The sequence below is a fragment of the Syngnathus leptorhynchus genome, chromosome 14 (genome assembly GCF_054491065.1).
Source record: "Syngnathus leptorhynchus isolate UIUO chromosome 14, UIUO_Slep, whole genome shotgun sequence".
Classification (NCBI taxonomy): Eukaryota; Metazoa; Chordata; class Actinopteri; order Syngnathiformes; family Syngnathidae; genus Syngnathus; species Syngnathus leptorhynchus.
The window spans coordinates 5,410,235-5,425,564 of NC_141208.1; the positions used below are offsets into that span (position 1 = coordinate 5,410,235).

General features: G+C 47.2%; 1 protein-coding gene across 6 annotated transcripts in view; it reads right to left on the reverse strand.

Annotated features, from left to right (window-relative positions):
* Nucleotides 1-14,263, reverse strand: part of kmt2cb (lysine (K)-specific methyltransferase 2Cb) — a 37,549-nt gene extending 23,286 nt beyond the window's left edge. For 4 of the 6 annotated variants that reach the window (XM_085929350.1, XM_085929349.1, XM_085929348.1 and 1 more), the window contains exons 1-14: nt 13,121-14,263; nt 11,166-11,345; nt 7,769-7,857; nt 6,772-6,928; nt 5,935-6,141; nt 5,351-5,460; nt 5,161-5,270; nt 4,534-4,696; nt 4,283-4,454; nt 4,046-4,160; nt 3,779-3,954; nt 2,868-3,220; nt 1,314-1,373; nt 584-1,230 (exon numbers count right to left, since the gene is read on the reverse strand). In XM_085929350.1, coding sequence (XP_085785476.1) covers nt 584-1,230; nt 1,314-1,373; nt 2,868-3,220; nt 3,779-3,954; nt 4,046-4,160; nt 4,283-4,454; nt 4,534-4,696; nt 5,161-5,270; nt 5,351-5,460; nt 5,935-6,141; nt 6,772-6,928; nt 7,769-7,857; nt 11,166-11,344 — 2,538 coding nt within the window. In that variant the 5' untranslated portion in view covers nt 11,345; nt 13,121-14,263. Of the gene's footprint in view, nt 1-583; nt 1,231-1,313; nt 1,374-2,867; nt 3,221-3,778; nt 3,955-4,045; nt 4,161-4,282; nt 4,455-4,533; nt 4,697-5,160; nt 5,271-5,350; nt 5,461-5,934; nt 6,142-6,771; nt 6,929-7,768; nt 7,858-11,165; nt 11,346-11,675; nt 12,977-13,120 lie in introns of those variants that run through there. The other 2 variants (XM_085929347.1, XM_085929352.1) reach the window with 2 other exon arrangements.
* Nucleotides 14,264-15,330: the final 1,067 nt, after the last annotated feature.

Here is a 15,330-nt window from a genome sequence, read left to right on the forward strand (position 1 = left end):
TAAACAACCTGCAAAGCCGCTCAGTGTTAATTGCACTTCATGCATGAGGACACCATAGAAAGGAAGGAAGACCTGAAATGATCCAGACTGGCATGTTTGCATAAAAACCCGGCATTTCAATGCGGGGTGTGGCAACTTTGTTTTTAAATTTGAAAATGAGCTGATGGTGTCGCAAGACAAACTGGTAGATGATAATGAGAGTAGTGCTTATTTGGCTCTACAAACACTCCATCTCAATATGCTGACGTGTTTGGCACGCCAACGTGATGAGATGAACAAATGGGTGACATTGGGAGGTAGGTGGTGGGTGAAAAGTCTTTGTGAACGTTTTGTCAATTGAACGGGATTTTGGTGTGCCGCACGCAACACGTCACGAAGAGTACGCGCGTCGTTCTCCCTCTTGTCAGTGGAAGCAAAAAAAAAAAGAACAGTAACACCAGGCGCCCCGATCCACCTTCATTCATAAAATTGAGGCCTGAAGTAACCCTCAAACAGACGTAACACAAATGATAACATTCCGCCGGGTAACACGCAGACAAAAGAAAATCTAATTAAATTACTGACAGGATGTTTGGATTCCAACCTGTTTTACACGCGGCCTCCCTGGAGAAAACTTTCTTTTGGTGATGGCAGGCTTGCCCATCCCGATCTTGGGCGTAAGCGGTATAAGTGTAGTGGTGGGGATTCCGACCCCGTGCTCGCCAAAGGTCGGCGCCGGGTTGATCCCTCGGGCCGCGGAATGGGAAGGAGCGGCAACCATCTCGCTCAACTGCTCGACACTTGTCTTGAGCGCTTTCTCCTCCGTGGACAAGCCGGGGAAAGAAAGATGTGACATCTTCTCCGGTGTCCCGTCAAGTTCCTGGGATGCCGAGGCTTGGCGGAAATTGCCCTCCGTCCTGTCCTTAAGGTCTCTAGGGGTACTTTCCAAAAAAGAAGCCATGGCTACATCCATACGCAAAGCTTGGGAGAGCGAGACTTCCATGGGTTGATTTGTGAGAGGTACTGATACAGTACTTAGTTCTTTGGTGGTTGAGATGATGGCCTTCAGATCCTTTGTGCTGGGGGTGAGCGCGCCCTGCTCAGGGGCGGTCTCTGTATTTGCTGGCTTGGTTTGTAAAGCGATTTCCTGTGCCGGTTGTGCCTCCGCCGTTAGACGCTCCTGGCTCAGAGCTGGCGGAGCCGCGGGAGCGTCCGCAGGTATGACTCGGCTTCTCGCTGCTGCTTTCGTTTCTGAAAGACAAAATGTGTCGCCATTACGACAAATGATTTGCATGAGCCCATCTGTCATTAGAACAGAAGATTACAAAACAAACCTGGTTTGACTTCCGTGGGTTCGTACACCTCGCCCTTAATGTCTGGCCCCAGGGAGATGTCTGGAGTGGAAAAAAAGAAAGGCAAATAAAAGGTTTGTTTTCCAAAATACTCACTCTTACCGTGGGTCGTAAGCAAAGATGGGATAAACCAAATGAAAACAAGGCAAATGATCGCCCCCTCCCCCCTTCCCCATTCAGTGTCTTGATTTGATGGTTTCCGTCTCAACGATATCAACGCCTGCCCGCCCGCCCGCCCGCCATGAATAGAAGTAGTCAGGCATGGCTTTGAGGCAACCCCCATTGAAAGAAATACACCGGCAGACAGTACACACAGTTTAGTCTTACGGGGCCACCCACAAGTTCCCATGTCACGCTGATCCCGACACCCACACGCATGCACCTGCGATGCATCTCTGCCAAGGAAGGGAGTCACCATGGCAACCAACATCCCGGGGCCTGTTACTCTGGACTTGCGACTGTGCAGCTTGCAGGTGCTCATCCGGTGCCCATGCCAGAAAGTCATTTAGGAGATAGCCCTCCCTCCAAGTCTCTGGTGCTTAGCTATTGACCCAGCTGAACACACACTCTCATTCATATTAATGCTCCGCTTGCGCCCCCCCCCCCTCCATCCCACCACCTTCCTATATGGCCTACAGTGAATGAGGTGATGTTGAGATAAATACACTGCTGTGATTAACACAGCAAAGCCTTTAAGTCAGGCGCACTTAAGCTTCCGGGAAAGATGACTTCATATACTGGGGTGTTTATGGACTAATGGTCAATTAGAGGAAGTACGGACGCAGACAAAGAAATATAATGGACATCGCAATTGACGGCAAGTGAAATTGTACTTCCATCCATTTTGGGAATCGCTTTTGCTCACGAGGGTCACGGGTGTGCCGGAGCCTATCCCAAGTGACTTTGGGCAGGAGGCGGGATACACCCTGAACCGGTTGCCAGCCAGTCGCAGACAGATAAACAAGCGTCCAATTTAGAGTGCTCAATTAACCTACCGTGCATGTTTTTGGAATGTGGGAGGAAACCAGAGTACCTGGAGAAAATCCAATCTTCATACAGACAGACTATTACGGAGAAGGCTGACTGTGCGGCACTAATAGCGTCGCTCTCTGGAATGTGGTTTGAGCTTAAAGACGCCATCAGCACATAACATGTAAATAATACAAAGATGTGGAAAAATAACTGAATCTGTAAGAATGATTCATTCAACAATATGTTCCGAGCTGCCAATTCTGCTCTCCAGTGGAGTCTAGACAGTGTGGGCAGTGCAGCGCCAAGTCCATCCCCAGCACACCAATCTATCCCGATGCTGTTCATTACTCTCAGATGAGCACATGCATGCCAAGCTGGAGCAGTGGCGCACATGAGCTTCTGCCAAGACATGACTGTTCCTCTTTGATACGATGGAATTAAGCTTCACACGTGAGAGGACTTATTTGAAGGTACAGAGTCGTCATGTCATCCAAAAAAAAAAGACATGGATAACATTTTTGAGGAGAGATCAGAATCTTATGATAAATGGAAACAGGGACCCACCAGGCTCTTGGGCAGACGTAGCTGGCTTCTCCACCGGGACGGCATCCTCGGCAGGCTCTGGATCCGAGGGCAACGGAGCAGCGAGTAATTCCGGTTTGGGGTCATTGTGCATTTCAGGAAGCGGGCCGATGCCAGTTTCTAGGTCCGTGTGCTTTTGAGCCAGCTGCGAGCCAGTCTCGGAGTCTGTGTGCGATGAGGCCGGCTGAGGGCAAAGCTCTGGGCCAGTATCCATGTCCTCTGCTTGAAGCACCCGTACTGCAGTGGGAGACCTGCAGTTGGAGCAAACAAAGTCCTCTCTGGGGTGGTTTTCCGTTTGGCCCGAGTTCTGACGCTCACAGTCCAGGTGAAGCCATCTGAAAAGAGCGCAAAGCCGTTGATCCAAAGTGCTCGTTTGCTAACGTGACACAAAGAGACACGAGTCTTCACGTCAAACTTTTACCATAATGTGTTAGCCTTGAAAACTGTTTTTTTTTTCAACAATTATAAATAAGAACTAAGATCATTGAATTTAACACTTTGGTCACTAAAATGTAGTTTAGAAAAAAAAAAAAAAAGAAAAACACAGCAGCCTTCCAGGTGGATGATGCTTACTTTGAATACCGTCTACAATACAATGGCAGCGCAAAACTGAAAGGCTTCTGTGATTGACAGTCCGACAACGTGCCTCATTTCAGCTAGCATCAAACCATGAACTGCTCGTGTGTTTTGTTTATCTTTTTGTAACACATTTTCCTCCTAGAAAAATGGTGCTAAGAAAATGAATGTGAAAAGAGACTACAAAAGCTGTTACTTTTGGAAGGTTTCCTCTTTCTGGTTTTTTTTTTTTCTTGATGGCTTTTTTACATCTCCGATATTTTCATTTGGAAGAACCGAAATTGGTGATGAACCTTTGAGAGCCTTCTCATTTGTACCTCTTGCAAGTGTGGCAGAGGAGAAGGTCTTTGTGATGCTCAGGGTCCAAGATGCAGGCACACAAAGGACAACTGAGTGCGGGATCCTGGTTTTGAACACAACTCTCACACAGCAGGCTGGTGTGGTGCCACAGCCCGCTGGTTCGAGTTCCGCACTGGATGCAAACCCTGCAGTTCTACCGGGCAAAGGACACTTTCTTAGTCAGTCGAGCCATTCGGACATTTGCAAATTCCAAATCCGGCGACACAGAGCCAGGTTTCACCTACCTTACATCTCCAGCCATTGGTTGGCAGAGCATCCATGGCAGGTTGCAGGCAGAACGTGTGGTATCCTTTGTCACACATGTCACACACCAGCATTTTAGTGTCCTCGCCTGGGTTCCTACAGAAGGTGGCGGGATTAAATCCTATTACTGATTTGTTGACGGCCATCAATGAGCGAGTTCTTCAGAAATGATCCAAAAGAAATTCGGGTCATTCCTGTTGGCTTGGTGGCTGACTCACTTGCACGTCTGGCAGACTTTACACTCGGGACACTGCCACCCGGCCCTCCTCAGAGGGGTGACGGCCATGTCCAGGCAGATCCCGTGATAATGCTGTCCACAACTGGTGCAGAAGAGTTGATCCAGTAGATCCCCCGGGCTGTCGCATAACGCGCAATTTGCATCGTCAACAACTGTGGATAGGAAAACGCAAACGTGAGCTAGACAATCGTTGGAGTGGACGGGCGGTGATGTCATTAAAAGGTGGCTTACATTTGTGCATGGCCAAATCTATGTGTTCTGGGCAGAGGAGCGACAGACTCCTGATATCCTGAAAGGCCCCTGCTGCCCCAGCACAGGGGTAATGGTAGAATTGAGTACATCCTTCAGCACAGCACTTAATGGATGCTCCAAGGCGCTTACAGTATGCACAGTGCTGCAGGGGGAGAGAGAGAGAAAGAGAGAGAGAGACTTCGGGGTGAGTAAAAAGAGACATGTCTTTGTTCTGCCCAATAGTCAAATGTTGCATTTGCTGGATTGAGTCGTTCTCAACTGTCTGTCCATCAACTCAAAATGGAGACCCACTTCCAGGTCAACTTTTTCTTCCATCTGTGACAAGTGCGCTTGAATAGCCGCTCAAGAGGAGAATTTGCCGACAGACTACACAAGCGATAGGTGGCAAACACAAACGCAGCAAAGTGCCTTTTGCTCGTGCTACGTAGCTAAGCCGCCACGAGAGCTCAGCCTCGGTCGAGTGGCGTGACCTTTTCCATTTCACAGTTGACAGAGCCACAGGGCTGAGCTGACCTTTTGCAGCTAGACTGATCCGTCGGCTTTCCTGTGCCTCAGTGAGGAAGGCACGCCTTCCCCGACACATTAAGATGACCCGCCCAAACTCACCTTTGTGCTCCCTGAGTCAATGGCTCGGTCCACATTAAGCAGAGATTGTCCCTCGCCCTCGCAAACGCCGTCGGACCATGAGGCACAACTCTGATGTGCCCAGCATTGCCCTGTCATATGCAAAACATCAAAAAGATAGAATTTGAAACAAAAGGTAAGAAAATAACTGAAGACTAACGTCGACTCCTACCTGACTCAAAGAGAGACCGGACGTTGAGATCTTGTGGAAGGCCGACATGAGAGAGCTCATCCCAAAACCGACTTGCCGGGTCTGGATCGCCCTCGCTCTTTTCAGACCCGCTGGACACAAAGGTTTGAAGTTTTAGTATTTTGGGTGGGTGAAGACCACAGGAGGATGTGCATCTTTCAACAAAATAAAAAAAGATAACAAATGGATAGAGTGCATGAGTGGGAGGGGCAGGAGGAAGAGAAAAGAGCCATCTTGCCATCTGGCATGGACACAAAGACGCTTGCTGTTGAGGCTCAAGAAACGGCTTCACATTTGCAGACTTCACCTCTGATTAGGACGCGAACGTAACATTTTCCTCTCTCACGCACCTCACTGACAAATCAATTGCGATTGTTCCCCCCCCCATGCGCTGCGCACCCTCCCCTGAGGTCATGTGACAGGCGAGGGCTGGCCTTGACCAATCACATGGCAACACGAGCCAATCAACTGTTGGTTTGGCAAGCTGGCAGAGCGCATTACGGCTCCCGCCGGGAACACGGAACTAAGCCCACCGAGTTCCAAATGAGGCAAAGACGATCTCTTACTTGGGAAGTTTCTGCTGTCCTGAGGTGGTCTCGCCAGCCGCGTGCGGCTCAGCCGACCCGGCGCCGTTAACGCCCTTGTTCACGGAGTCCTCCCCGTCTTTGCATCTGAGGAGATCGTCGACGGGCAGCGTGGCGCTGAACGATCGCAGTTCCCCCTGACCCAACAGGCTACGAGTCCCGCAGTAACAGAAGGCACAAAGATGCTCACTGAAAAGGAGAAAACGGTGGATACATGACGTGAGATAGATAGACGACAACAGCATCTTCCACAATAGAGACGGAACACGTGAGCGAGGGGCGTTGCCATGCACACGCGGGTGCACACGCCGCCTCGCATTGTCGTTCAGGGGCAGCCGGCAGCCTCGGTTTCCTCGGCTGGATGATTAGCCTCTGCTTAGCGACGCAAGTTCAAAAGAAGGGATCGACAGCTTTCGAGACAAAGCAAGGCTGACGGCACATGAATAAGTCATGCTAGCCACGTAGCAGCCACGGCTACGGACGACTTGTGCCCATTCTTACGGTGCCCTTCTTGCGCATGCTCATATTAGCGAGTGCAGTTAAGTGAATGGAAGTTTTAGCTAGCTATCATTTCAAACCCTTTTTTTACATTTGTGCTCAAAAAGATGACCTTGTTAATACGTTTTCCGGGAGCCACAGTTGTTTTTGCCTTCCGTCACTAACATTGATAGCATGAACGCCAAATACTGATAACAACCTCCAAGACCGACGAGGAGGAAAAGCTACCAGTCAGCCGATGACTGAGTTTCATTATATGCAAGCGCACGGGTAAGTTCGCACGGAAGGAAATTCACAGTGGAGGGCTTTGTTGTTGCTGACCTGCTTTGGACTCCTCTACTTGCTGCTGGGACAGACGGCGCTGTAAGAGTCTCGGGTGGAGGGCCGTGAGCCGGAAGAGGAGGAGGAGAGGGCGTGTCCTCCTCTGGCGCATCACTGCTCGCCACTTCCAGAGTCTCCCCTGCTTGGATTTCTGTTTCTAAAGGTGAAAGAAAAATGGAATGATCAGTCTGTCGAAAAATGTCATTTTGTGTGCCAGATATGAGTGAAGTCGTTTTTTGTTTTTGTTTTTTAACGGAGCGTCAATTACACATGATACAAAAAGCTGTGCGGCCATTTCTAAAAAAAAAATAAAATAAAAAATAAAGTGTCTCTGGGCGAACCTTTCTCTACCTTGCGTCCCGCTGTTATGCAACAGTGTTGCTCATTTACATAATCACAAAGTTTATCCGTCAGCTCGGCTGGGAGAAGGAGGATTGAGAGCCACTTTCAAGCAGCGGCCAGACGAGACTGTCTCAAAAGAGGCGCCGTCATACAGGAACAGCCCGGCGCACTAAGGCTGAACAATTTTACAAAAAGACTGAAGAGCAATTTTCCTGACTGATATCACGATTTCCATTCAATCCACAATTTTCTTCAAATCAAGCGCCTGTTTTTCCGTGTGTACATCATATACGTCTGCGACGGGTGCTAGGTCGACCTAATAAACGAAAATTCGAGATGCCCACTCGCCATGGTATCAAGCATGAAAATGAATGGGAACTCAAAGCCAGCATCACATGACTTGATGTACACTACACTCATTAAAAAAAAAAGTGTCTGGAGAGACTGATGGGATTTTAAAAAGCTTTTATGGGGCATTAGCCTTGGGCTCTTTCCCACTGCTCCTCACGAAAGAGTGAGGCGAGGGGGACTCAAAAGCCACCGCCGCTCAAGCCCAAGCTTTTCCTTAATACCCCTGAAGAGGAAGGCCAAGGTAGCATGAAAAAGCTCTCATGCAGCCTCCACTGAATGACCGACCGTTTCAGTGCGCTCTTACCTGTGTCCTGAGGGCCAATGGACTCTGTTATCTCTGTTCCATCCATACTGTCTTCCTCGTCCATGATAGCCCTACCTCTGGTGCGGCCCCTGAGGCAAGAAAGAGGCAAAAGCAAATAAATGCAGGCAATGGAAATTTGATGTAGCCACAGGCTATCATTGGGCTGGAAAGATAGCCTCGTATTGCCATTAGGGAGGAAATACAGATTAAAAAAATATATATCGCATATGATTTTCAATCTGCCGTTCAAAAGAACACACCCGATACCAAGCATCGACAGGTATTTTACGCATACGAGTCCACTGCACGCCGTAACCACCAAACGGCGTATGCCAGGAACTTCGTAAACCGAGAACCCTTTATGTACACTAAACAATTCAAATTTACTGTCGTTCAAATCTTGTCAAACTGCTTGCTAAAAAAAAAAAAAACACACAAAAAAAAACCATTCCCTGTGTGTCTACAAAAATATGCACTTGTGATAATTAGCACCGTATTTTAGTATGTGTAAAAAATACAATAAATGAAGTTGAGAACAAAAAGAAGCGGAATAACCCCTTTGTGTGTCGCCCCACTACGGGAGATTGTCCCAGAAGCAAGATGATAAAAACGCACGGAAAAAAAAAAAAAAAAAAGCCATGTCAGCACTTCACACGTCAACACTTGCAACCGTCCGACTGCCGGCCGGCTCATACAAATTGCATGCTCACGCGCGCACACGACTTAAATAGTACGGAGCCTTTGTCAGCTTCCTCGAGTCGGTGGGTCGACTGAGGGGCTGCGCTGACATCATCTCGGAGGCGGGCACGTGGAGCGCATACGACTGTTAACATGCTACACGAGAAAGGCAAACACCGCCCAAATGAGAGAAGTTTTTGTCTCATGGGTGCTTGGAAGGATGCAGACGCTCAGAGGAGATGGCAGGAAGTGGGCTGGCATCATTTTGATGTCACCAGAGAGAGAAGAGGAAAACACACATGCACACAAATCAGTGGCTGGAATCCAAATGGCCTCCTCCCTTAAAATCACTTCCATGTCAAGATAAGTAACAACCCAAAAGTATGATCAAGCCAAACCTTGCCATCTTAATTTACACTTACCTGCAAGCACATCTTAAATGAGTACTAGATAGCCAGCCATCAAAAATGTGTCCACAGCTGAACTAAAGAAAAGCTTTATTGGCATTTGAAGCCATATAGAAATATGACACTCAAATATTGGTAGTATAAAGTTCTACGCAACTACCCACCGGGGACAAGAACGAAGGGTGCCAATTAAACGTTATGGTAGCGGAAGGATACCGGGGAATTTGTCTACTGGCCACGAAGAGAACTGGGATTATTTGCAAACGCGGCAAATTCTCACCGTGCACAACCGGCTGCTGTGGTGTGTCCGGTTATTGTAAAAGCTATTCATTGTTGGAGAATATAGATTGCAAGGCATTCATTCCCCCAGTGATTTTTTTTTTCTTCATTAGAGTTACTGTACTGCAAAAAATATCAGCGACACCATCCCTGTTGAGTCGACTCGCCCATTATCAGCATCACCTTTCAGTCGTGCAATTGCAACTGCATGTTGAATCGAGCTTTACTAAGTGACCTCAAATGTTTCGTTAAAAAAAAAAAACACACAAGAAGTCAGACATGATTAAATACTAGACTTGTGTGTACAACTGCAACAGAAAATGCAACATTTTCATTCACAGCCTCATGTTCCTATGTATTATTCCCCACGAAAAAGAAATTTTCAGCACAACCCAGAGAGCCATGCAGAAATTTTGCCATGCAGAAAGACTTTTCATCTATGCACCCCCTCCTCCTCCTCCTCCTCCCCCTCCCCACCCCAGTCCCACCACAGCAAGGGAGGGAAAAAAAAAAAAAAGGTGAAAATAATGCTGTGGTAAGTAGTCCCAGCTAACAGTGTGCTGCCTGGAAAACATGACAGGGATCTTGCATGGCATTGGAATGGACTGGCAAGCAGATGGAACGTGGGCAAAAGAGTGTATCCGTGTTTTAATATTTGCTTAGGCTAGATGTGTGCAGTGCGTTTCCCATGTTCGTGTGAGGGTTGTCCTTCGTCCTCCCCCAATTCAAAAACATATTTCTTAGGTTCATCCACTTGCAAATGGCTGGCGACTAGTCAAAGGTGAATCCCCAGCCACTTTAATGTTCCTTATCAAAAGTATACATTTTCGCAGACTAGGGAAATGAATTCTGAACTTGCCATAAATGGGAGACTTCATTGCACGGCACTTTGATGTTGAAATTGACCGGCAATGTTTAATGCTTCTTGCGCAACTAATTATCAATATAGGCTGTTCATCGAAGGAAGAGCGTTTTCCATGACTCAATATGTGGTTGCGTCATGAGCGACAGTCAGCTGCCTGCTCTTGCACGTCACCTCCTGTTAAAACAGACCGCTTGCATGCAGGTCTCGGGCGGTTTTGCCTCCTCTTGATCGAGGTTGGGCAGCAAAACCTCATTGGAAACATTTGACATCCGCACCACTAAAGAGCATTTCAATCAACAAGTCAAAGAGTGACAGAAGAAAACAGAATCAACGGACCACGAGTAGGACCAGAACCTGGTACAACACCGTTGCGGTAGACTCAAAACTGAACACAATGTAAGACAGCCAACGATGCTGCCTTCCTTGTTTAGAGCTCCGCAAACTTCGTAGCGGTGATCGTGCTGTAGGCAAAGTGGAAGCATCCAAATTGCCAATAATCAACACAGTGATGAGTCTTTGATCAAAATAGATATTTGATCACTTCTTCAATTTGTTCACAGAGACAAGCCAATACTCCGCGATAGCCTGCACCCCAAAAGTGAAAACGCTAGAAAAAAAAGGCCCACATTCCCAAATGCAGTTTTATAATCTGCCAGGATTAAAAGGAGGTTGTAAACTAACGCATCAAGTCACAACCTGACTTGCCAGTTCATCAAGTGCCTTCACTTATTTGGTGCACCCCAAGATCATCATGTTTCACACTTGACTTCACAGAAATAAATTCTCCGGAGTCTGCTATCTTAATGCTAGCATATAATATGAAACACCATAGATAGGCTAGCAGAAATTAGCAACAAATATTGCAGTTAAACGTGTTCCTCGCCCCTGATGTGAATAGAAGCAATCGGGAAAGATGTATCGTGGCACACTAATGAACACCATGGTGTCAAAGGATATTTATGTTCCTCATTTTCCAGGGTTGCGTTATGGTTGATTAAGTCTAAATTTCTCCACCCCTCCACAAAGTTTCCTAAAAATCACTAAAGTTGTTTTATTGTGAAAAACACACGAAGGCTCAAAGAGGCAACCTCTAATTTAAAAAAAAATAGCCGCTCACCAACGCATTAAACAATAAAAAGGACGTCTTGACATAAAAGCAAAAACGTACTTCTTTCGGTTCTCAGAGGAGGCCGAGAGTTGCGCCTGGGCTGGGCAGTCGGCGGCATCCTTGCGTGGCCTGCCACGTGCTCGCTGGTCGGCATGAGCCGGACTCTCTGCCCCTGCAAGGCTGGTGGGAGGTGAGCAGCCCTGGTCAGAGGGCTCCACAGTCGGTTCCTCTGATGACATTCTGACACAAACAAACAAAGACGCTATCACGGTGGCACATTTCCTGAGGCATTCCCATCAGTAGGCTTTTTTTTTTTTACTTCCTTTGCTTTTAATTGGCAAAGTCCATTTTAAAGGGATTTGCTTTGGCGCTGACACTGCAAATGTTTCGCCCAAAAAAATGTACTATTCACTCATCTGGTTGACGTAAGCGGTGACATCCAAATAGTCAAGGGCGGATTTGGGATGAATTACGATGCATGAAAATGTCATATTTTGTATAAGCAAAGAGGTTTTCATAATCCGGTTTGCCTTTTCTGTATACAATGCATTCATGCAAAAGCTACTCAACTGATTTTGGTTAAGCTTTGTGGAGGGATGGATCTTTGGCCAGGGAAGAACCCTTTGAATTCCGATGCATCATCCTAATGTGTTCATTCTTCAGTACCAGACTCAATGACTAAATTCGGGGATGGGAAAAGCAAAGGGGAGGTATTTGCGAAGATCTTTATCCTGATTGGGCTCATTTGGCCTTGGCTGAAATCGGTGGAGTCGAATGTAAGCAAATCACATGGCAGCATTTTCTTTTTCCAAACACTTTTTGGCACAAACACTTGTCAAGACGTCAAATCTTGAAGGGGAGCTGACACCATTTGACTATCTCATTTCATTTTCGCTTGTGTCTGATTGCTCTCATTATGCCTACGGGCTCTTTAGACAGATGGTGGTCCAATAACACAAGACATACAAGTCATTAGAAGGACATGACTGCTATACAAAAGAGTATCTGGGCTATGCTGAAACCAAGAGAATCACTGGGAGAAACTTTTCTTTTGACCATCGTTAAAGTTGCAAAGCACAATCGCACACCAAGCGACCTGGCCAAATACGACAACTGACAATCGCGAACAACCCGTTGGATCTTGGCTCAGCTCATCGGACGACTATCACACCCAACGTGGGAGCATCTGAGGTGAACCCACAGGGTAGTCACGACTACCGCCATGGGCTCCAGTGTACACATGCAAACGTGAGCTTTTGTTAACTCCAGCTTGGGTACAAAACACTTACAAACACACACACAGACACACACACGATAGCTGCAAGCCTGTTGCATTGAACTACTGTATAACAGAAAGAAAATCAACTAAATGCATGGCAATGAGACTCAATGTACTTATTTCACTTGGTTCTGGCAGGAGTTTAGAAGTGTTGCACTGAGTAAACAAGTTCACTTTTCTGTGTAAGTGCTTGCTACAATTTCAAATGAAAGATGAAGTCGTCACTTGTGCAGCATTTTCACCAAAACCTACATTACATCAGTCGATGATGATAATGATAACTAGTCGGTGAGCCAACTTCCCAGGCGGCGATGAGCATATGTGCCCAACACACACACACACACACACACACGCACATACGCAAGCACGCACAAAGGCTAGGTCTATTGAATGCAACGCAAGTGTGTTGGTGAACTACAATGCCACACAAGTGGGGAGGATGCTTACATAATGGCCTGGCTTTAGCTCTCCCGTTGCACACAGATAAAACGAGCACCGTTAGTGTGTGAATGTTTCGATTGTGTTACCCCCAACTCCCATTTAAATACAGCGATCGTGATACATTCGTTCGACAGAATGTTTCGTTGAATAGTCCGAGTCATGGAGGCGATACCCCCCCCCCCACACACACACACACACGCGCACACCTTCACCCCCCATTGACATCAGGAGATGGAGGTCCAAGCTTCCACAAACAATAAATTACAAAATTTAAGAAAATGCCAATTTGCCATACCTTCCAGCCCCTACGAATAGTGAATCATCCTCTTCATGTCCAGAATGGCTGGAGGGGATGAAACGTCAAGGTTTGCTCAACTAGCTAGCTAGCTAGCGAGTTAATCAAGCTAGCTAGCTTCTCTCCGATGAAGCGCAGCTCTCAAAATGCATTGCGCGTATCGTTCTATTCCGGCGCCGCAAGGTTATTCCCAACTTTGCCCATTTGATGGTAGGAGCGCTGCTTGAAATCCGTCAGAAAAAGCGCTTCCCTGGTACACGCATTTGGGAGGAGTGGAGCGGGGGGATCACTTTCCTTTCTCCAATGACAGCTGTCGTCGCACGAGTTGGGGTTATGTAGCTACTTGCTGTTAGCCACCCAAGTCTGCTGCCAGAAATGTCTCGCATTCACCTTCGTAAAAAAGCCCCCCAAAAAAATCCCGGTCAAGGCTCCATGACGGCGTTCGAATCCACAGCGAGGCGCCAGGCGACGGCTCGGAGGGGGGTCGCCGACGGCTCGCTCGGCAACTGGTTCTATTTTCTTCAGCTGCGACAAGCTGCGGGACCCAGCGGCCAGTTACAAGACGCTCGCAGCCACCCTGCCACGCAGTAACAAGCGCCTCGCCACACATGCACGAATAAACATGAGCTCGATGGGACCTCCGCGTCGGCTCCCGTGAGGAAAAACTGTGAATCGGTGATGAAATTTCGTAAAATTAAGTTGATGCTTGCGCCTCGGTCCAGCCTGGAACTGTGGCCATGGCTAATGATAAGTGGCACCGAAGCACGGCCCCCGCTTGGCTGCTCAAAAAGTAGACCCAACTAACACCGCGCGTAAAATTATTTCCGCGTTGACGCGAACGGGGAGAAATAGCTATGTCGTGGACGTAGCGATTTCGAAACAACATCAATGGTACAACTGAAACAAAAACATCTCTCAAAACCTGATACCAATTTCTTCAAAATACTCCCTGACCCGGCGGAGGGATATAGGCATTTAGTAAATAAAATAATGGCGGGCAGGGCGGAAAATATGGCGCTCGGAAGGTAGACCAGATGGAAGGGAGCGCGTCGAGGACAGTGCGTAATGCAAATGATCACAACGACCGATTTCTATTCCCCACCAACGGCTTCATTGACACACAACAGTTATTAACAACTCTCTCGGGTACAGTTTAATGGGCCAGGACTGGTGGAGTTTAAGGCGAGAAGTAGTGGTTCCGGGCTCACCCGTAAGGTTCACGACACACGCACAAACCTGCCGGATAGTCACTGTGAGCTGCGCTCGCGATGTCTTTCTTCCTCTTCTCCTTTTAAGAACCCTACAATGCCTACCTCATTTTCCAATTGTGTTGTGTGTTTTGCAGAAGTGACTAACAAACAAGCACACGGGTTGTAACGCAGGGGTTAAATTACGGAAAGGCCCTCGGGGTTCGACTTCTAGTGAATATACATAAAATGCAAATTGCATAGGGTGTTGTGTCACAGTGTTACAATGTTCCCTGGTCGTTTCAAACAGTTGGAACCAGATTTTTAAATCGGAATACGCTAAATTGGTGTGTTGTATGGGGGGGGGGGGGCTTTATTCCTTTAAATGGAAGGCGAAATATTGGCACCTCTTCCTCGGATCGCGAGCGCTCCCTGTTGGACACTATGACTATAACAGCGACGCTGAAATGTATTTGGAATTATTTGGAAAACAAACAATAAACTGTTAAATGACATAGCAATGTAGTTACCACGAGTATGCTTTCTTTGTGGCAAAGAAAAACATTTAATCCAAGTCATACGGATGTGATATGATAAAACGTCCAGTGACTTGCTGATATCTTTAATATTGGTAGATTTTATGAACTGGTTGCCAGTCAATCAAAGGACAAATATAGACAAGCACTCACATTCACATGGACTGTTCGAGTCTAAACAAGAAAAAACAACTCTGCATATTTTTGGAAATGTAATCCAAACAAAAATATTTCAATGCAAGTCCACTGGCCCCGAGGTTCTTGTGACAGCAGAACCGAGTTCTCTATATCTCCACTAGGTAGCGTTGTCTGACCAGTTTTGCTCTTCTCCCTCCAAGGCCAAAAGAGCTGATGAGGTAACCATGTTGCTCAGCAGATGCACGGAGTCAGGCTACCTCCCATCAGGATGCAACCTTCGGATTTAAACGGGGTACATACCCATTTGTAACAACCGATTTTTAGATTCCGAGATGAAAAATAATGACAA